Source organism: Ictidomys tridecemlineatus, chromosome 10, assembly GCF_052094955.1.
Source record: "Ictidomys tridecemlineatus isolate mIctTri1 chromosome 10, mIctTri1.hap1, whole genome shotgun sequence".
Classification (NCBI taxonomy): Eukaryota; Metazoa; Chordata; class Mammalia; order Rodentia; family Sciuridae; genus Ictidomys; species Ictidomys tridecemlineatus.
In genome coordinates, this window is record NC_135486.1 from 61,045,107 (window position 1) to 61,066,488 (window position 21,382).

Consider the following 21,382-nt stretch of genomic DNA (forward strand, 5'->3'; position numbering starts at 1 on the left):
CCTGGAGCCAGTATACCAAGGCCAGTCTCTCCTCCTGTTGCAGAACCAGAGACTCCCACCCTTGCCACTTCAGAGGATGCAGCAGTCCCAAAGGGCCAAGCTGAGGGTGTTACCATGTAGCATGCTAGCTAACCAGTCACCAGTTAATAGTTCAAAGCCAGTCTTAGCAACATCGAGTCGCAAGGCAACTCAATGAGACCCTGTCTCTAAATAAAATAGAACTGGGGATGTGGCTTAGTGGTCTAGTGCCCCTGAGTTTAATCCCTGGTACCCTCCCCCTGCAAAACAACAACAACAACAACAACAACAACAAACAAACAAACAAACAAACAAACAAAAACAACGTGTTTAACCTGGTATGTTGCTGCACACCACTAATTCCAGTGACTCCAGAAGCTGAGGCAGAGGATTGCAAGTTCAAGACTAACCTCAGTAACTTAGTGAGTCCCTGTCTCAAAGTTAAGATAAAAAGGGCTGGGGATGTGTCTCCATAGTAGAGCACCCTGGTTTCAATTCCTGGTACCAAAAGAAAATGAGAAGGAGGAGGAAGAGAGGAGGATGAGGAAGAGAGAAGGAGGAGAAGGAAGAGAGGAGGAGGAGGAGGAGGAAAAAAGGAGGAGGAGGAGGAAGAGAGGAGGAGAAGAGGAGGAGGAGGAGGAGGAGGAGGAGAAAAGGAGGAGGAGGAACAGAGGAGAAGAGGAGGAGGAGGAGGAGGAGAGGAGGAGAGGAAGAAGGAAAAGAAAGGCTCACATCTGAATTTCTTTACCAGTCTCTGCTCTGATGTACCTTTAAGTAGCCCACTAGTCCTCTGACCGACATTTTCCATGGACTGTCCAGTGCTGAGGGTGGTGCCAAGATGCTCTACGGGTCTCCCCTGGTGGTGAACACATTTTCCTGATTCAGGGGAAAAGAATAAAGGGGGATCTTGTACATAAGAGGCAGCCTGAGGGGACAGTCTAGATGCTGCTATGTCTCTTGGGCTCGTAGGTCATAGGTGTTGGGAACCTCAGTGTCCCATATTGTACTTGGAAATAGCCCTGGCCTGGAGATTCTGAGACCTGTGTCCTAAGTCTTATTGGTATGTTTTCTTTTGCTTTTAAGCTCATGATCTATTACAAAAAGGGATTTTGTTCCATATACAGTTAAATAAGATCTTGAAAAATCCTATTTATAATGTTCAACCAACATTTTGAAGCAAAGAAAAATTTCTTAGTAGACTTCATTCTACTCCAATGTGTTTTTAGTGTAGAAAATCATCTTCAGATTTAGGATTCCTATTACCCAGACGTGCAAGGATTCGCTGAACCTGATACCGCAGGAGTCATGGATTACAGGGCACTGTGCCCACCTGACACTGACCTCAGGCTTATTGCTTGATGAATGCAGTGAGAGTGATGTGTGTTGCTCCTGTAAACTCCAGGAAGTGCAGGGAGATGTGTCCAGAGGCCTTCCAATGGCCTCTCCCATGACTGGGGATAGGGGCATTGGGGCTTTGAGTGTCATGAGGACGTCTGACGAGAGGCCCTGCGCTCGGGCCCTGATTTCTCACTCTTCCTTGTTAGGCCAAAGATGTATATCTGGAGGGTCTAATGGGAAATTCAGTCTCCTAAAGCTTCTGCAACCTTCCAGAAAGGCAGTTAACGGCTTGTTAGAAATGCTCATGCAGTTCCTTTGCTGTTGTCTTGCCTCTTTGTGCCATCCTTGAACAGCACAGTAAAAATCTGTGCTGCCCCTTCTGAAAGCCAACTGCCAAATAAGTAAGAAGAAAACCTGAACTGAGCAACAACCATCAGGACCTGCTCTCATCAACACTTTTTTAATTCAATTCCTGCAACGTCTTTGTGAGATAAAGACACCACATTGGTTATGTTTTGAGTTCTATTCATCTTTATTTAGATAGATAAACCTGGGTGTAGACACAGGTAGATGGGTGACAGAGACTCCGAAACCACAGTCTTCTGTGAGGTACAGCAGGAAGGCACCCAGGGATCAGGCTGCACCTAGGCGCATCCCTGAGGGCTCTGGAGTCAACAGCAGCAGTGTAGGGTGAGTTTCCCAGGGCCAGGACAGTGATAAGAAGGTCACAGGATGAGGTCCCCATGTTTCTCCTGACTCCTCTCACAAGGCTGCTCACATGGGCTGGGCTAGAGCCAGAAGTCCCATCTCCTCTTGCCCAGGCAAGCGCTTTGCCCCCAGTACCCATAAGTAGCAAGGGCACCAAGGAAGTACAAAGAAACATTCTGAAAGGTAGAAAATGATGTCATCAGCCATCCACAGTTGCTGGGCAGTGGTGTGGCCTGTTGTCTGGCAGGAATCCACCAATCCACTGTCTAAGGGTGCACCATGACTCAAAAGGGTGGAGAACTTGGAAGGAGGAAGGAGGAGAACCATGGACCAGATAGACAGCAACTGGGGACACGCATCTTATCTCAGGAAGAAGCAGTAGAGTGAAGGGAAAAGAGCTTATCAAATTTGGGAAACAGAGATAAAGAGGAGGTAGTGGCTTCCTGCTCATTGTCTAGACTGTCTTCCCAAGCCACACAATAAAGTTAGCCTACCCATGGGTGCTTTGGTGATCTCTTATAAAGAGATGTGACTACTGGATATGTATATAACTACTCAGTGTCTTTCTTAGTTAGTTTCAATCTTGGTCACATCATTCTACTTCTGATTCAAACATATCTTATTAGAACAGACATATCCAGTTAAAGTCATATTTCATTCTGACATGGGTCAGATCTGGTCTAAATAGAGGACAGTGAGTCAGATGAGGTTAGTGAGCTTGCCATGGGTGGAGATGTGTAACTAGGCAGGAGGTTTCCCCTCCAACAGGGAGATGGCATTTTCCATATTTCTCTTGATGACTTTGTGAGGTTAACATGAGCAATTGGAAGGGAAATTGGAATGAGCACACTGAGGGTTTGTTTATTATTTATGAGATGGAAATGAATCTCCTGTGTCGCCACATGTGTGCAGGCCCACGTAAGCTCTTCCCATCTTGTACAGACAAAATTCCTGTAACAGGCGCTTTACACATTCCCAAAGTACCTTAAACTTTGTGAAAGCTAAGTTTCCTCTCCTGGAGTATAAGGTATTCTCCTAACCGGAGACTTCCCCCCATCACAGTTGCATAGCTCTGCAAGGAACCTGCAGGCTCCCAATGTGGGGAACAGCCTTGTAGGCTCTGTGGTGCTGGTCTACGCTGCTGGACACTCAGTGGGAGGCTCTGCTCTGGAAGGGCTTCTGCCTGGGCTCCCTGCCCCTTCCTGGTGCCAATGTGAGCTCTGTCTCATATGCGGATGTGCCCTGCAGGTGCAGACTCTCTTCTCCACCCTCACATCAACAGGAAGGGAAAGTCTGTGCGTTTGTCCAGGCCGACTTCCAAGCCAACAGTCACCCTGTTATTGGAAACTATGAAGAGTGCCTCGTGGGGGTCATTGCAAGACTAAAATGAGAAAACACACACACAAGCTCTAGCCCAGCACATGAATGGAAGTTACTGTTACTCAAAAATTTGGCATGAATACATTTGTAGATAAACTTTTGTGCACACTTACGTTTTTGTTCAGATGTGTCTTGTCCATAGCCAAGTTGTGCCATTGGGGTAGGTTGCAGACAGGCAAGAGAAAATGCCCAGAGACAACGGAAGACCTGTGATTTATTGAGGAAAGCTCACAAGAGATCAGTGACTGTCCAAGACTTCAATAGCAGCAGGTAGACCTCTGTTCCTCATAGTGCTCTGCTAATGGTGGCCAGCTGGAGGAGTGACCCATATCCTTCCACACCCATCCCTCTGACAGAGGGGTTTCACATGTCAGGTGCAGAAGCAGGGACATCAGAAGCTTGCTTAGGGTCTTGTCTGATCAACACCCCAGGGAGCAACTGTCCTGGTACAAGTGCAGGGAAGCAGTTTTCTACATGCTGGTTCCCAGCATGCAGGGGGAACCTTGTCCTTCAAGACAGCACATGTGGCCCTTCAGGCCCAGGCCACTCTAAGGTTGTTCCCTAGGTTTTGGGAACAGGAGGAGCACTCAGTGCAGGTGTTTTTGCCCCCCTTTGCTTTAGTGACAAAAGAACAAGATGAAATCTTAAGAGTTAAATAGTCTAATCAAAAATACATTGATAAAATTGCTGCTGGGGAATGTTAGCCATGCTGTGAAAACCCTTTTTCCTAGGACACAGAAGATAGCATTAGCTCCTTTTCTTTATCAGTTTTGGATGGTTTAGACTTTATTTTAATTGGCCATTTATAGAGAAAATACGGCATCTCATTTTAACTTTTATTTCCTTAGCCATTAGTGAGATTGAAGTGGTTCATGTTGTATAAATGATGCTTCCCAGTGCTTCTTTTGAACATTAGTTTTTCTTTTTGCCCATTTTCCTATTAGATGTGAGGGAATAATTTATAAAATTTTGAGAAATCTCTACATTGTCAATTCCTAGTAATTTATGGCTTCACCGAAAGTCTTGATTCCATCTGGAGTTTATTGGGTGTTCAGTGGAGTCAATTCTATTTTTTTCTGTGGAGTCTGCAGTGCAAGGGCCTGGCCCCTCAGGGAAAATAGCAGATGCATTAACTTGAGCTATCAGGGCTTTCAATTCAAGCTTTAAAGTTTTGCAAGCACAGGAAGTCACAGAATTAAATCAGGAACCAGAACTGATCAAATACACAAAAGAGTGAATATATTCCCTCAAGCCCAGACTTCACTGGAACCACAGGGTGATCATTGTTATCACCGGAAACTACTTTTTCAATTACTCCAGCCTACAAAGGTCAGACTGAGGAAGGGAGTACAAGGTTCTAGGTCCTAAAGTGAGGAAATGCTTATTAAATAAACAATATTTCTTTTGCTCTTAATTTTGGTATTGACCGTTTCATCTAAAAATTATTCAATTTCTAAGCTACAAAGTCATGAGCTAAATTAGACTGCACTAGGGGAAACTCAATTGGGGTGAACCACAAAGTGATTTCAGTTTTGCAATACATTATAGACTTATGACCAGGGAACCCCAGGAAGTCAAAGAACTCTCCTGCTAATTGCAGAGGTAGAATATGTTTTATGAGTGAAATGTACCTAAATGTGCATTTGTGTTTATATATGTGCATGTATCATCAGGGACTTTAATGTGACACCTTCAATCTCAAGGGAAAAACAGGGTCGAGGACTTTTCTCTAAATATTTTGGATTTCACAATCTTAATAAAATATATATGTACATATGATTTTGAATCATAAACATGTCCTATTTATCAAAGTTTAATGGATTTTGCAGGTCACAGAACACTACATTTACTAAAATTTTAAAACAATTCAATAAAAATCAATATAACTAGAAATTTCTATCTCCCCTTCCTTACCCCAGTGGACTACCTCAAACACTTGCATACCCCCATTTTGAAGTACCCAAACTAGACAGCTTGGCTAACAGGCCCATGGTACATGAGGAGCAGAGGACTAGAAGGTAGTTTTCTAACTCGGGGGGGATTCGATGTTCCCTCAGTGTCCTGCTCCCTCCAGTGTCCACTCAAGTTAGAGCTGGGCCAGTCAACTGGGTTGATAGTTTCCACGCTTGTGAACTCTACACTTTGAAATACCTCACAATCACATACAATCAAACCTTAGATTTAAGGCTAACATTAAAGTCACATTTCTGCTAGCCCAGAATTCCCAAATTGGCATTAAGATTATATCTGAGGGCTGGGGTTGTGGCTCAGTGGTAGGAGTTTACCTCACAGGTGTGAGGCACTGGGTTTGATTCTCAGCACTGCAAAAAATGAATAAAGGTATTGTGTCCATCTATAACAACAAAAAGATCATATCTATGGGAAAGGGCCAGACTATTAGTTTCCTGTGAATCTTGGGTAACCCTGGCTTAGACCTGCGTGGGTTTCCTGTGTTATGCCAGATTTGTGGGACCCCAGTAGACCTCCAGGAGCCGAATCCGATGCAATCACACAAGAGTCTTTATTGCAAGTTCGAGCCTGAACTCACAACCATTCCCGACGCAGCGGTCCCAGGGAGTGAGTCCTGGTCCTTTGTTCAGTGAGATTTTATAGGTTTTTTGGGGATACTCTATGCGTCACAGCATCACACAGCAAATCATTCCATACTGAGGGAAAATCAAACAAAAACTCTTAATATTGATTAGCACATTCACTGGCGGGAACAAGTTGGGTAGGGGTGACTGGTTAGTACAATAGGGGGATTCATTTGAACTGATTGGTTTAGGCCATGAGGAGTGTACATGCTAAACTACATGGTTTCTCAACATGTTATCAATCACCATAAACTACTGGGGGGGTCATCTGGTATTCCAGGTATTTTTCCTGTCTCATACTGATTGGAGGTTGCTAGGGGGTTGATATGGGTCCTCATCTAGCTTGAGTCCGGGACACCTGGCATTGTAGACCTCTCTTGTTATTTACAGACAAACAACTCAGCACGGTGGGTATGTGCTTAGGAGTGCTCTGTGGGTTTTTCTAAGGACAAGGGTCACGCCCCCTTCCTTGGACAGGCTTTGCTCTGAGGTAGAGGCTGGTTTCTCAAAAATGGAGTCACATTAGTTTCTCACCTGGAGAATACCTCCCACCATAAGGCAGGGGCTCATCTATAAGAATCCTGAAATATAGCACAAAGATATGTGTTTAGGCAAATGACTTTGTCCTCTTGCTCTTGAAATGAGAGAGAGAAAAAGAGAGAGACCCTAAATGCAAATCTCCTTATGCTTGCAAATAACTTTACAATCCAATAAACTGAATTTCTGAAAAATATTTAGCTTGATGTGACCAGAATTCTCTGTAAGTAAATGATCTAAACCTGGAGATTCTGTACTCTTAAAGGAGCTGAGACAAAGGGAGATGCCACAGGTCTAAGTTCATGAACACCACTGTCTAGCTCTTGGTGAACAGGATCTGGCTTCAAGCCAGCTGCGTGGAGCTTGGTCTTGTGGCTTAAGCCTTTCTCACGCAGGAGGACTTGCACTTTGTGCCCTTGGTGTGTGCGTGTTGACGACCACACAGGTCCACCCACTGAGCTCTCCTCTGCAGTGTGCACATTCCAATCACCTTAAGGGGCATCTTAACCTCAAGGGCTGCTGTTTGGTCTCAGGGGGTGGCACACTTGGATCTAGACTGACATGGTGCTGCACATGGCTGCTCTACATAGTGTAGGCTGAACTAGTCAGGACTCCACGCCTGCCATATAGCCCAACCAACTAGCGGCCTTGCAGAGGTTCATGTCCTGTAAGTGTCCAATGTGGCCTACTGGGGAGAACCTTTGAAGGCCTCACCTTCCCAAACTCCAGTCACCCAACTGAGAAGCTTGCCTTTGCCAGCAGCAGGGCTTTGGGTTGCACAGGGCATCCACCAGACACGGACTCCACCCCTTCCTTCACGTGTTTGCAGGGGCCACAAGTGGAAGCGAGTGGAAGCAGCTGCTAGAGAACATGCCTCTGGGAGCCTCGGGCCTAGCCGCCTGCCCACCTCCATCTGTAGCCCTCCCACACAGCACAGTTCCAGAGAGGCAGGAAGTCACGCCTAAGGCCGCTGGATGTGCAGATGTGGCTTTCCTCACTAGCTGAAACCAAGTATGAATCTGTGGCTCTGTGACTTGAAAGTGCCGGAGAAGAGCCAGTGGAGACCCTCCTGGCGCTGTTTCATAGCTACACAGAAGCACCTTCATAAGTAAGAGCTTCTACTTTCAGTAGCCTCACTCGCCACGACACACGATGGGGGAGGCAATGTACTCACAGGGGGAAGGTTTGTCCTGGCTCACAGTGACAGGAGGGGCAGTCCATGACTGCTTGGCTCGTCACTGTCCAGCTGTGCTGAGGCAGCGTGTCATGGTGGGATGCACAGTGCAGCCACCCCTCTCACCCCAGAATGAGGAAGAAGAGGAAGACAAAGAGGAGGGCCTGGGACCCCCTTATCTTCTTCACACCAGTGACCCAAAGACCATCCATTAGAGCCTACATCCTGAAGGTCCCACCACCTCCCCAACACCAGGTCCAAGCTGCAGCACCTCAAAAGGGATGCCACTGGATCCAGCCAGGTCATATGCCACCTGCCTGGCTTGAGGGAATGGGTATTATGAAGGCCACACCTAGACTGGGTGAGGATGCCTTTGCAGGGTGGGGCCATCCATCTGGCTGCTCCTCATCCCCCAGGAGCTAGGGAAGGAGCAGGTCAGCAAGAGAAGAATCAACAGGCCTACAGGGGAAGGAGGAAGTGGAGCACACTCACCTGGGAAGAGATGCTCTCAGGCCAAGTGGCTTCCAGATGGCGTGGCAAGCAGAGCAGGATCAAAGCTTTGCAGTAGTGTGACCAGACAGAAGAGGAGGCAAGCCGACTCAGGGTCAGTGCGTCAGTGCTTCGAAGCAGCGGCGCCAGCCCACACTGCCATGGTGTTGCAGTTCCATCAGATGGCATCAGACACCATTGGAGACTAGGGCTATGTATTTGTTGTGTTGGCTCTTTTTTATTTAATTAATAAATATTTTAGTTTTTGATTCTATACCAGGTTTTTGTTTTATATATTTTAGTAACATGGTAGCATTAAATTAACTAGCCCCCACTACACTTCTTTTATGAGGGATTCATACATCACTAAATTCTGAATTGCTAGCACCGATCTTTCATCTGAGATCCACTCTTTTCTTCTTCAGGAAACCACTAGAACTCCTTCCCTCTTGCTTCCTGTGGTTTAGGGGTAGTTTCCAGATCAAGGCCTCCCAGAGTGGGTGTGGGTTCTTGGGAGGCCCGTGAGGATCCTCTGATTCCTCTCCTTAGTGAGCATGCCCACTGCAGGCAACAAAGACCACACTGACCCACTCTAGCCATGGGATATCTGTTGGCTCCAAGTGAAGGGTGGAAAATAAGGTGCAGCTCCTGGTTTAGGGTGCCACAGACCTAAACACAGTGATCAGTGTGTGGTCTAGTTACTCAAAACCAGAGAGGAGCACTTTGGCTGGATCTGCAGCTCAACCAATTACCTACCAATTACCTACCTGGATCTCAACTTTGTCTCCCTTTGCTTTGACTCCCTGATACTGACTGTGGTAGGTGGGGAGTGGGCCACCCAGGCCTTCATTCCACAAGGGTCTTGACTCCCCAGCTTGCTTAGGATCTGCCTCTCATCCAGCAGTCCTGAGGTCTGTGGCCTTTCTGAATGCCAACAGGAACCTGGGGTGGATAGATAAAAGCTAATATTCTCATTAGGCATCACAACTAAAGAGCTGCCCCCAGTAGCTCAGACAGAAGGTGCACAGACAGCCTTACCCGGCAATTTGGAAATTCTGCTAAATCGATTTTATGCAAGCACACACATTTAAAAACACAACAATAAACCTGTTTGTAATACTTCTGAATTTTAAAAACAGTAAGGCAATTTGTTGGGTGTTTAAAATCTTTTCCTTGCTCCTCCATTCACTGAATTAGCATTTGAAAGCACCCTGTCCTCAAACTGGGCCTTTCCAACTGCAGCTGCATCAGTCACTGTCCTTTTCATCACCCCACTTTCTCAGACTGTGACTCTCTCCCAGCCTTGGGGTAGTTGACTTCACACCATCTCTATGGAACAGGAGGATCTGAGTGTTGCTATGCCAGTTTTGGCTCCTGGACACCAGACCCCCAGGTCAGGACCAGCCCAAAGAGAACCTTCACCCTGGACTCCTAAGCCCCACTCTGCCACACAATTTCCTATCTTTGGGGAATTGTCTGTCCTTGGCTGCTATAATAAAATACTGACCTGCAGTTTTACTTGGGGGGGGGGGCACTATAAGGAAATTAAAATACTATCTGTTTTGGTTCTCTGGTCATTCCAGACAGGAAACCTGTTGCTTTCACCTGAAACTTCCTGCAAGAGGACAGACTCCACCCTCTAAGGACTGTAATCTATAGCCCTTGGAAAATAACATTCCAGGGGAAGAGGTTGGGGGAAGCAGCAGACATTTGTGCAATTGTAATTCTTTTTCCCTAGAGTATGGAAAAACTGGATGGAATTATATTTGGCTTTTTAAAAAGATCATGATCTTAGAAATATTGTTATTATGCTAGTACTCCCATGAAATTATGGAACCTGACCTCATTTCAACTAGAAAAATGCCAAACTAAATATACAACATTTGTTGCACAGATCAGAAATCCAATTTCTGACTATCAGAAGATGGTGAAGAAGAACCAGGAATATAGAAAAAACGACTCAGTTCTAAGTGGTGAAGTTCCTTGTGGGTGTCTGCAATTCTCTAGTTTTGCAAATAATGTTCACTTTTCATATTTAAATTTCCCAGAGTGACTTTTCAGTATACTGAATACTTGTTTTTCTGCAAGTTTCAAGGAGTGCCAATTCAAATGATTTTTGCACTGACTGTCATTTAAATATGAAAACCCAATAGCACTGCTATTTAGTGGGAAGTCTCTGGGATACTTGGGTCCCTGGATACATGGTAAATTTCTACAAAGTACTTAGGATTTCAGAGACACAGCCATGTAGAACAGACCTCATGTCACCACTCTTATTCAATCAAGCACCCGGAATTGTACTCATTAGTTGAATTAATAAAATTAAGAAAGATAAAAATTCGAAATGATCTCAACTCTTCCTGCTTAGTACAAATTCATTAAGTTAATGATTTGTAGGTAATGAGGTTTTAGAAGTCAATCAGATATCATCTGGAATCAAATATCATTACAAGTCTAAATTACAATTCAAAGATATAGCCCATGTTTTCATAAGGACACAAATGCTATTGGAAACAAAACATCCAAAAATAGGCCATCCAGTTTTCTTCAGGGAAAATCGGAAATCAAAAGAACAAAGCAAAACCATTCAGGAATAGTGTAATTTCAGAGTGAGGCTGGGGACATTTCTTCCAATGCTTCTAGAAAAAGAAATACTAGTTTCTCCTTGTGGAAGAAGCATTTTAAAATATTTTATTAAAGTATATTTTAATTGCTATTCAAGAGGAATAATAGTCATTCACATAAACACCTCAAAATTACTTATGAGTTAGCTAAAAAAATCTTAAGCAGTTGGTAGAACAAATAAGTTATGAAAGCAGTTAAAGAGATACAGAAAGAGCAGAGAGGCAAACCAGAGGCGCCCAGTGGGTGGGGACTCTGCTCCTGTTGCAGGGTGAGTACCTCCTTAGGGCCCCCTGTCCAGGCACAGTCACAGTGAGGTTTATTTCTCTTATGAATTTGGGGTGCAGTCCATGGCCTGACAGCACCACCTCACCATCTGCTGTCCTTGTCTGCTGCACCCTTCTGCAGTCCCCATGGGTTTCCCCACACCCTCTCTATCCTTGTCATTTCCTGGCATTTTGATAGGAACCCTTCTAATGGGTGGGAGGTGGGATGGTGTCCCTTCTTGGGGGTCCTGGGAAGAGAGTCCAGCACCTCTGTGTGTGTTGGTTCTCTGTTTATGGCTAGCAGCACTGCCCCAGGATGCCAGGTTATGCAAATGGGGGGCAGAGCAAAAGACATTTCATTGAGCCAGGAACTGAAGGAGTGAATGTGGAGTATATTTTTAGCTGGGCTGGATCACAGCTCCCTTCAGAGGCTGAAGCTACTGAGAATAATCATTTAAAAGAAGCAAAGCTTTCAAACTCCTGGTGTCCTGAACAGTCTAAGCTGGGGCTGCAGCAGGGGTCCTTGCCTCTTGTGGGCACTGAACAGGCTTCAGAGAATATTCTCATCCAGTGCCAACACAAAGAGGAAGCCCACAGGGAAGTTCTACATGTTATAAATTGGCACAGGGAGAAGAATGCTTAATCCTGTTGACTTTAATCTCACCACCTAGACTTCAAGTTCAGTCCACCATAACTGTGAAATGCAAGGCCAACTGAGCGCAGTAGGGCTTCTTTGAGAAGGCCCACATGCTCTAAGAGGTTCTCCTGGGTTCGAAGCACAATTCCATATAAAGAACACGGAAAACTGACAGGCACCATGGTTTTCTTTCAAGTTTTAGCTCAGGATATTTTCCAACCTTTGTGCTTTATACAAGCAAATTTTATAAGAAGTTCTATTCTTCATTTATTAGTTTGTTAAATACAAATACCATATATAGAAACAAGGCACTGTGTTAATTGCTCTAGACATGCAAGAATAAATTAACACTTTCAAGGAACTTAGAACTAAGGGCAATAAGTCATGTGCAAGAGTAACACAAGACAGAAAAACCATCTGTAAAGGAGATTAAGTACAATGGGAAAAGAAAAATCACTACCAGGAAAGAACTTCAAAAAGGACACAGCTTTTGAGTCAGAACTTAAATAGAGGAGGACTGAGTTCTGTGGAGAAGCGGAGGGAAGGCAAGCTGGGAGGAGGGATGTCAACCATAAGAGCAGCACCAGCAGGGAACCTCGGCATGTGAACAGGGAACAGCATGAGGGAGAAATGAAGGGGGGCGGGGAATGGATGGGATCTGGTCTCAAGGTTTTCTGATTGCTGGGGAGGAATGTATTTCATGCTATTGTTACTTTTAAATGTAAGTTGTGGTCATCACCCTAAAATAGTTGGTGGAGAGTTTGGGAATTAAATCAAAAGGCAATATGGGCATGTAAAAGCAGAAGGGGAGGGAGTTTCAACCTGCTGTTGAAACGTGTGCAGAACCACCTCTCTTCCTCTAGAGCTTGGCACTGAGAAATGAGGCAAGGGCAGAAGGAATTCCAGGTATGCTTGGCCTTTAGGTCTATAAATAGGTCTGTAAATGCTATTTATAGATGGCCTACTTACAGATACCCTTTGTTGTAAATGGCTACCTGGGACAGCTATCACAACGGGATTCTGGGTAGCCCAGATCTCCCAGCTCCAGCAGGGAAAAGGCGTTTCCCCTGGCAACCTTATTATACACCACACTCAGCTGCTCAGTGATACAGCCCTGATACAGTCCCTCAGTCCAACATGCTGTGCGTTCCGTCTTTCATGGCTGATCTAACATCTGTGAAAGGAATGGCAATAATATTTTATGAAAAGATTCTGACACATACACACAAGTACAGAAAAGAATACCACAAGTCCCCATCTGCCCTCACAGAGATCCAGGAATTATGAAGCCCTGGCCATGTCTGCCCTCCCTGTGTTTTCTCTTCTCTCCCAAGACATTGTAAAACCAGCTCCAGGCCTGGCCCCTTCCTTCCTCCTACCTCAGTTTGCATCTCCTAGGTGCAAGCATGTTTTCTTAAATAACCTTCAGGACGCTGGCACACTTAACCTTTAACAACACTTTCATTTCATCTATTACCAATCTAGTCAAATTGTCCCACTGTCTCAAGCAGGTCCTTTTGTTTATGTGGCTTGTTAAGAGCCGGAAGAGGGTACACACATCACATTTGGGATTAAGTCTTATTAAAGCTACATTTGGAGCAGCCTTCTTTGCCATGCCCTTTACTTGATGTTTAAGCAGGGTTACTCTTATTATAGAAGTCCTGTGTTGGCCTCTTTGCTTCTTTATTATTTGTTCCTTTGTCCACAAAACACATTTTTGAATCAGATACTGTCAGTTCCTTATAGTGTTAATACTTTCTATGACTATGAGCAAGCAAGACAAAGGATGGATGGTCATCTAGTGGGATAGACACAACCTGTGTTTTTAAGACACAAAGAACTGAATTCTATTGCACTGTTAGCATTTACTTGCCATGTAAATTTGTGCATATTATTTAGCCTCTTCCTTCCTCCTACCTCAGTTTGCATCTCCTAGATGCAAGCATGTTTTCTTAAATAACTTTCAGGACGCTGGCACACTTAACCTTTAACAACACTGTTGTTGGTTTCGTTAGCTTCAAGTTGGTTTCGTAGGCTTCATTATGATTACACCAGAGACCTCATGGGGTGCCATGAAGAGTACATGAAGAGAACATGTAAAGAACCTAATTTGGTGGCAAGCACTTAAAACAGAACTGCAAAACTGGCAGCTGTTTAGAGTGGACTCCAAACCCCAGCCTGTGGTCTGACTCTCCTGAAGATACAATCTGCTTGATAAACTTATCACATTTTTGGTTTATTTCCCATGTTTCAAAAGATAGATATCTTGCTAATTATGAAAAAAAATCAAAACAGTTGTCTCTTTGGAGGATAGATAATATGAATAGTAATTTAAAATAAATCCAACTTATACCTAATTCCATTAAGAGGAGGAACTATTTATTATTAGTCTGCACAATCTAGTCAGAATACCAACCAGTATTTATTTCCCCCGGAAGAGAAGATTTCTTACTTGAATGGTATCTTTCAGCCTCCCTATAACTTAAGGAAGGAGGTACCTCCTACAAGGCACCCACGGCTGGTCTCCCCTGCAGCAGAAAAAGGCTAAGGCAGGTAGCTTGGCAGGCAAGCTCAGACCCTTGAGGGCCACTTCTGGTAAACCTTCTCCCAGGGGCTTTCTGCAACCTTTGGAGTCCTTGGTGGCAGGTTGTTACTTCTGCTGTTCCACTGGCATCTTTCTGTGTGGGGCATGTTGACGGTGGTGCTTTGTAGCTAATAACCACCACTTCATTTCTTCCACTTCACCCTGAAGGTGTGAAAGGAGCTGTTAATTACAAAAATGTATAAATCTTTCTGATATTTGTTGGCATGATTGCAATACCATTCTGTTTGCTAGAGAGTTGTCAAATAGTAAGTTAGTCATTGACAATGCATCAGGAAGTAGCGTGGTCATGCTCAAACTACAGAACAGGGTTCCCTTGGTAAGAGTGACCTTAGATGGAGTAAACAGACATTTCTGGAAGAGGGTCCAACAATCTGCACTTTCAGCATACCCATTAGAGATTGAGAATCTATGAGACCATCTGGAAGGACACCCCTGGAGTCATTGAACTTGTGCTGGGGTTACAGTTATGAACAGTATCTAAGCTGGTATTTTAACCCACCATCTGCACCTCTTGCCAAGGACAGCCTTTGCTTTCACAACCACTCGTCTCATTGGGCTTATCAATGAACCCATGCTCACCAACCCCTTAAGATGCTACATGATTTCACTTTCCCCTTCCTTTCTGGCAGGCTGATTTATCAGAATGGAGTTGAAGACATTCTTTCCCTCCAGTCAGTAGTGGAGTCTTTTGTCTACTCTTCGCCCCCATCCTGTCTTCTTGCCCACTCTGTAGCCTTTCCTTGACCTTCTTTAGGGAATGAATTTCTAATATAAATTTCTAGCAGGTTCAAAATAAAATTGAAACTGTACTGCTGAGCCCGGGGTTCTGTTACAGAATTCAACAGCTATTTCTTACCTATATTGAAAATAGCAATGATTCTGGTTCTAACTCTGCCAGAGTTATGGGACATTAAAGTAGTTTAATGACAGCATATGGGAAAACTATTACTTCCTCCTTGCCATAAACTGAAAAACAGGAAGAAGAGACTGGAAATGAAAAAGATCCCTGTTCAAACACCAGACATGTTAACTGAGGACACAGTTTCCTCATCTTTACCAACAACAGAATATAAGGTCTCATAGAATATATGGTTCTAGTTTTCACGGTGTTTAAGGTGTGTGAGGGTCCAATGCAGACAGGAAAGAAGGGGCTATTTGCTTGGATTCCAGAAGCCTCTAATCTAGTCTTGGGCAGGGGCTGTCTTTCTGTGTAGGCTTTTATCTGAGGTCCTGAATGATAACCATAGGTGTCTGCTGCTCCTCACTGAAATCTTCACTCCAGGAATGTTACGGCTTGGAAACTTGAAGGCAGGCCCCTGGGAATCCATGGAGAAGGACTAGCAGAGCTGCTGCAGGAGCCCCAACCTCCTCCATCTGTCTCTCCGGAATTCATGGAGCGGGGGTTCCCAGCCTGTCACAAAGCCAGCACCTACCAGGGGTTTTAAACTGTGGTGAGGGCTTTGAGTTGGCTGTTTCAGGTTCTGGTTTTAAATTTGCAGACTGTTTTCACTTTTGAATTCCCTCTTAGAGTTGTCACATCCTTCTACGTGGGGAAGGAAGCACCAGTGTCAGTAGAACAGCCTCCCCACGAGGCTGCCCTGGGCACTCCTGCAGGCTGAACTCGCCGCCCTACGCCCACCGCAGGGGCGCGTCGCCACTGGGCCAGATAAACAGGCCAGGCCCGGTTCATGATGGACAGGGACTGTATTCGCCATGAACTGAATACTTCATAAACTGCGGTCCCGGGTGACTTCCTTACTAGTGTGAAGTCCGGGCTAGGGGCTGCCATGCTCTCGAACAGGGAGTCACTCCCCCAGGTGGCTGCGCGACCCGTCCTCGGACCCGGGCAGGCGGGCGTCCCGCCTCCACCGCGGTCGGCCCCACAGCGCCGGTCTCCGCCCCTGGAGACGCGGGTCACACCTCCGCAGGCCGGACTCCGGCGTTCCACGGCCTCGGGATTGCAGCTGCAGGGTGCGGGCTGCGCGGGACAGGCGTCGACTCACCCAGGCGTCCGGCCCGACCCTGAGTTTCAGGGTACCTGATGAGATGAGCCGGCCCCGCCCTCCTGCCCAGGCCCGCGCGGCGGGCGGCCCAGTCTCGCGAGACTTCCTGCCGGTCTTCCCGCCGGCCTTCCCGCTTCTCGCGAGAGCGCGCGCCCGCGGCTTCCGGCGGGGGGTGGTGGCACAGCGGGCAACGGCGATGGCCGCCGAGCGGCTTTTCTCGCTGGAGCTGCTGGTGGACTGGGTGCGACTGGAGGCCGCGCCACCGCCTGATCCCGCCGTGGCCTTCCGTCTGCTGGACTTCCCGCCGCTGCTGGTGCGCGCACCCACTACGCCTGCTCCGGCACCCGGCGGCGCGCTGGGCTTCGGGCGCGGCAAGGCCTGCGTGTTCCGCCTGCGCCCCGCCGCCCTGCGCCGCCCGCGGCTGCGCGCCGCGCTGCTGCAGCTGCCCGCCGCTCCCGGCCCGCCAGCGCCGCGGATGCTGGGCGCCTGCGACGTACCGCTGCCCGCCGCCCGCGGGCCCGGCAGCCGCGGCACGTTTGCCCTGCTGGACCCGGAAGGCGAGCGCGTCGGCGACCTGGCGCTATTCTGCCGCCTGACGGAACTGGGCGGCTGCGCTCGGGACCCCACCCCGGTCCCCGGAGCTCAGAATCCCGCCCCTGCCGACGTGGACCCCGACCTCGGCGCCCCGGACCCCGGACCGCAGGATCCCGCCCCCCAGGACTCCCACCTCGGCGCCCCGGACCCAGACCCCCAGGATCTCGCCGACCTGGACCCAGACCTCGGCGCCCCGGACCCCGCGGCCCGCCCATCTCGCACGGGCTCGGTGGAGATGGGCAGGCCTGGCCCTGTGGAGGCTTCAGGCAGCAGTGCCAGCGCCTCCAGCGAGGAAGACGCCGAGCTGGACCTGGAAACCAACACCTTTTGCCCTCCTCCTCTCTATTACACTCACTTGACCCAGGAAAGGGCAGTTCCTGCAGGCGTCAAAATCACCATTGAGCCCCAAAGGGACGTACCCGAGGAGCTAGGTGATGCCTTGCCGGAAAAAGTACTTGTAAACCCTCCAACACATCTGAGTCCTCCTGAAGGTACAGATTCTGCAACACAGGAGACTCTTCCCGTGCTTTTGAGTCCACCAGGGAGTCGGGATGTAGGAGCAATTAATCAAACTACATGTCACCCTCAAACTGAACAAAATACGATTAATACAATAAGGCAGCTTCCTCTGCTAAATGCTTTGTTAATTGAGTTGTCCTTGTTATACAACCAACCCGTGGCAAGCCCAACTCATGTACATCCCCACTTAGCCTGGTTATATAGAACCGAGGATAAGAAGGTACCAGAATCTTGCACCAAATCCACATGTCAGTCTGAATATAAGAAGGATAAGCTTTCAGTGGGGGACCACGAAAAGTCAGCGAGCCTTCAGTGTAAAAAGAACCAAGTTGAAAACCTTAAGAAAGGTAAATATTTTGAGAACAATGGCAACCACCAAAAAAGAGTTACAAGGGGGAAGCTACTTTATGGCTTAACAAATACACTCAGATTGCGTTTAAAGCAAACAAATCCTGACATGTTGGTAATACATGAAAAAAGAGAAGAGTATAGAAAAATGCAAGCACAAATGTTGGCTACAAGTACAAAATTCAGAATTCCATCCTCTAAAGTTAAAGTATTAAGCTTTGCAGAACAAAATCAGAAGCCACATCAGCTGCCTAGAGACAAGTATTTAAATTCAGATGCATCTTCTGAAAATAGTGATACCTCAAGGCAAATTAGTGAAGTCTTTGATGAAACCAGCACAACTAAAGAAACTAAACTAAAATGTGCAACTGGAAAAAAGACAGTTGATTGTGGAGAAAACAGAACCAGCACATTGGGAAGAATCTCGAGTCCTGCAGATTTTATTATTCCAGAAAGATTGACTCATACAAGTATTTTGGGAGGAAAACTGGAAACCAGAGTACAAAGTCCATGTGTTTTCCAACAACAGGCTATGGCTGGCAGAATTGTAGATAAAGAAATAGATAATTGGCAGGTCAGAAACACAGATAATAACATTCCTGCTGAAATGAGTGAAAACAGTTCCCATGAAAGCATCTCAGAGCTGAAGTATTCAGATGACTTCACCAGCCCTTGCTATTCAGAAGACTTCTCCAGCACTGAGGAGACCAGCAGGAGCTTGCAGAATCATGCTAATAGTCCACAGGCAGAAATTTCACCTAGGAGGAAGTCTATTGGACCAAGACCACCCCTAGGGAAAAGTAGCAGTGAGAAGAGTTCTATTCTTAGCCCACCTTTTTCAGCTGGATCACCAATACTCTCACAAAAAAGATGTCATCTTGCAAAGACTCGGGATGAAAGTGTGGAAAAAGCATCTAGTAACTCCACCAGTAATTTATCTTCATCCCACTGGACTAAGGAAAAAGAAAGCCAGATAGATCAAAACAGTAGGCATAACACTAAGGATAAAAAAAGATGTCAAGACTTCTCTATGAAACTTAAAGCAGAAACTGATCGCAAATGGTCAGAAAAAAGCCAGTCACCACGGACATCTCAAGTGAGTTCTTACCTGCCCTCTAATTTGTCAGAACTAGAACTCAATGTTCTGGATGGCAGTACTTCAGATCATTTTGAAGATGATGATGACATTGGTTCACTAAGAATTTCAAAGCAATATAAAGATATCTGTGAGTTAGTAATAAACAAACTTCCAGGATATACGGTGTAAAAATGTGCTTTAAAAAAATTTTTTTATGTGTATTGTTAAAAATTTTAATACCTTCACATTATTTTAGTGCATAAATTATGTGAATATTTCTTTTTAAGAAAAGTAAATGTCATTCCTTTGATGCTTAACTAATATTTACCTTAATCTGATAATATTGATCATGAGATCACCTCATAACTTAGGTAAGATTTCTTTATAAGTTATTTAAAAATAAGAATATATCTTTCTAAACTTTTGAAGTATCCTAAAATATGGAACATTCAAAGCTGACTTCATTGAAAAAAAAAAAGTTAATAAGAATAGCTGCAGATTTTTATGGGAATAAGTTATTTAACAAACAAGATATGATTCCTGCTCTTGCAGGAGTTTATAGCACATGTACATATATTTGTGTGTGGGTGTGCTTGCATATACAGTGTTCTATACCTTTGTTTACCCACAATCTGTGTGACTACTTGATTAAGGTTTGTCTTCCACTAGGCTAAAGTGCTCTGATGAGAAGGACCCTGTCTGTTTTTAGCACCCAGCACAGTCCCTGGCATGTAATTGGGATGCAATAAAAACATTTGTTAAACAAAATAAATGATTGCCTGGCATGTAAAATATCTAATTCGAGGTTAGCCTTAAATAGTAATAACAAGCAGAAACTCTGAAAAGACACTTGTGAAACCCTTATCAAGACATGTTTGACTAATATTTTTGTTTTGCTGCATGTAAACAGCCTTCAGATGTTCTCTGAAGCATCTGGAGAGGGGAGTTAAAAAAAAAAAAAGAAAAAGTGTCTTCCTGTGTGGTTTCTAGAATAGGAGTTCAGTTTATTGCTTGTCACTTCAGGTTCAGTGATTCTTTTTTATGTGTGAAACCTTGTTTTCAAGTCTAGTGATAATTTATAATCCATTGATTTTATACTTTGGCTTTATTCTGTGTTCAGATATTTGCATATATTTTCTTCTGAGTTATACTTTAATTTTTTGGTTTTGGACATGTGAAGTTCCTAATTTTCCTTTATTTAAAAATAATTAATTATATGGTATTATCTCCTGAATGATAGTAATAGTAGATGACACTTAGATAGAAGGTAAGAAGAGAAGAGGATGTTCTATGTGGGGGATCAGCACAAATAGAAGAATGATGGACATGAGCATGAAATTCATGGGAGATGGAGACTCTTACCTTGATTGGAATAATAGTTTCTGCTAAGAGTGATAATTGAGTAATCCTTTTTACTTTGCATGCTCAAGGTTCCCAGCACCAGAGTAAACTTACAAAGGCAGGAATTGGGCTTTTAGTTATTTTGAGTCTTCCTTCATCTGTAGTGATAGCCATGGCTAATCATCAGGTAGAATTATTGGTGGCTTGTTGAGATTTCTAGACTCTTTATCCCTAGTCATCCAGTCTTATAGGTAAGTTTCAGATCCTTGTTTGTTCTCATTGGATTAAAATACATGGAGAGTTTTGCAGAATGACAATATGTGAGCCAAGATTTGCAGAATCTTCTCATTTTTATTGTAAATACAAAGAAAACTGACTTGATCAAGACCAAGGTATTCTTCCTCACTTTCTCTAGGAGTCTTGTCATGCCAAGCAGAAACTGACTTCAGGATGGTTATTAGGAGGTTAGAGTGCTGACCCTTCATGCATTTTCCTGTCTTCCAAACAGTTCCTAGGTTTATTATACTTAAAAAGAAAACCAGTTAGAAAAGGTTAAAAAATTTGGATGAGAGCTTTTGTTTCAAAATGTGTACTAAGGAAAGGTTATGGTCCTTTCCTTCCAAAATTCACAGAAAATGCCAGCAATGAACTAGACAATTTGAGGAACTTTTGGAAGATCAAAGCAGATGGGACTAAGTTGATGAAAAAATGGGTTAGAAATCCACACTTCAGCATAGACATGAGGGTGGAGCTCATGGAAACAAAAGAACCAGCAGGAAGAAGTCTGGAGAAGGTCACACTCAGAGCCACCAAGCTGGCAGCAGAAGGAGGCTTTCCAGTTACTAAGCTAAGTCGGGCATGGCATTGTGCAGGTGTCAATCTAATGGGGACTCAGGAAGAAAAGGAGCCCCGAGCCAGGACATATGTGAAGACTGAGTTTTCTAAAATAGGAGAAGGCAGTGTACTCATGTAGGGTAGCAGAGTTGTCCTGCACACCTAGGTAAGGGCCTCCCATAGGCTCTTCGTTTATATGTATTTCATGTCTTTCCCTGATAGTATACAAAAACATTTTCTTTAAGTGCTTCTGGGATGTGGGTGGGACCAGGGAAGAGCTGACCTAATCCATCAAAA

At 45.1% G+C, this 21,382-nt stretch overlaps 1 protein-coding gene across 1 annotated transcript; it reads left to right on the plus strand.

Annotated features, from left to right (window-relative positions):
• Window positions 1-16,516: 16,516 nt before the first annotated feature.
• Map10 (microtubule associated protein 10) lies at window positions 16,517-19,682 on the plus strand. The gene has a single exon (XM_078023060.1). The coding sequence runs from the start codon at window positions 16,568-16,570 to the stop codon at window positions 19,097-19,099; it is 2,532 nt and encodes an 843-aa protein (XP_077879186.1). The 5' UTR covers window positions 16,517-16,567; the 3' UTR covers window positions 19,100-19,682.
• The last annotated feature ends 1,700 nt before the right edge of the window (window positions 19,683-21,382 follow it).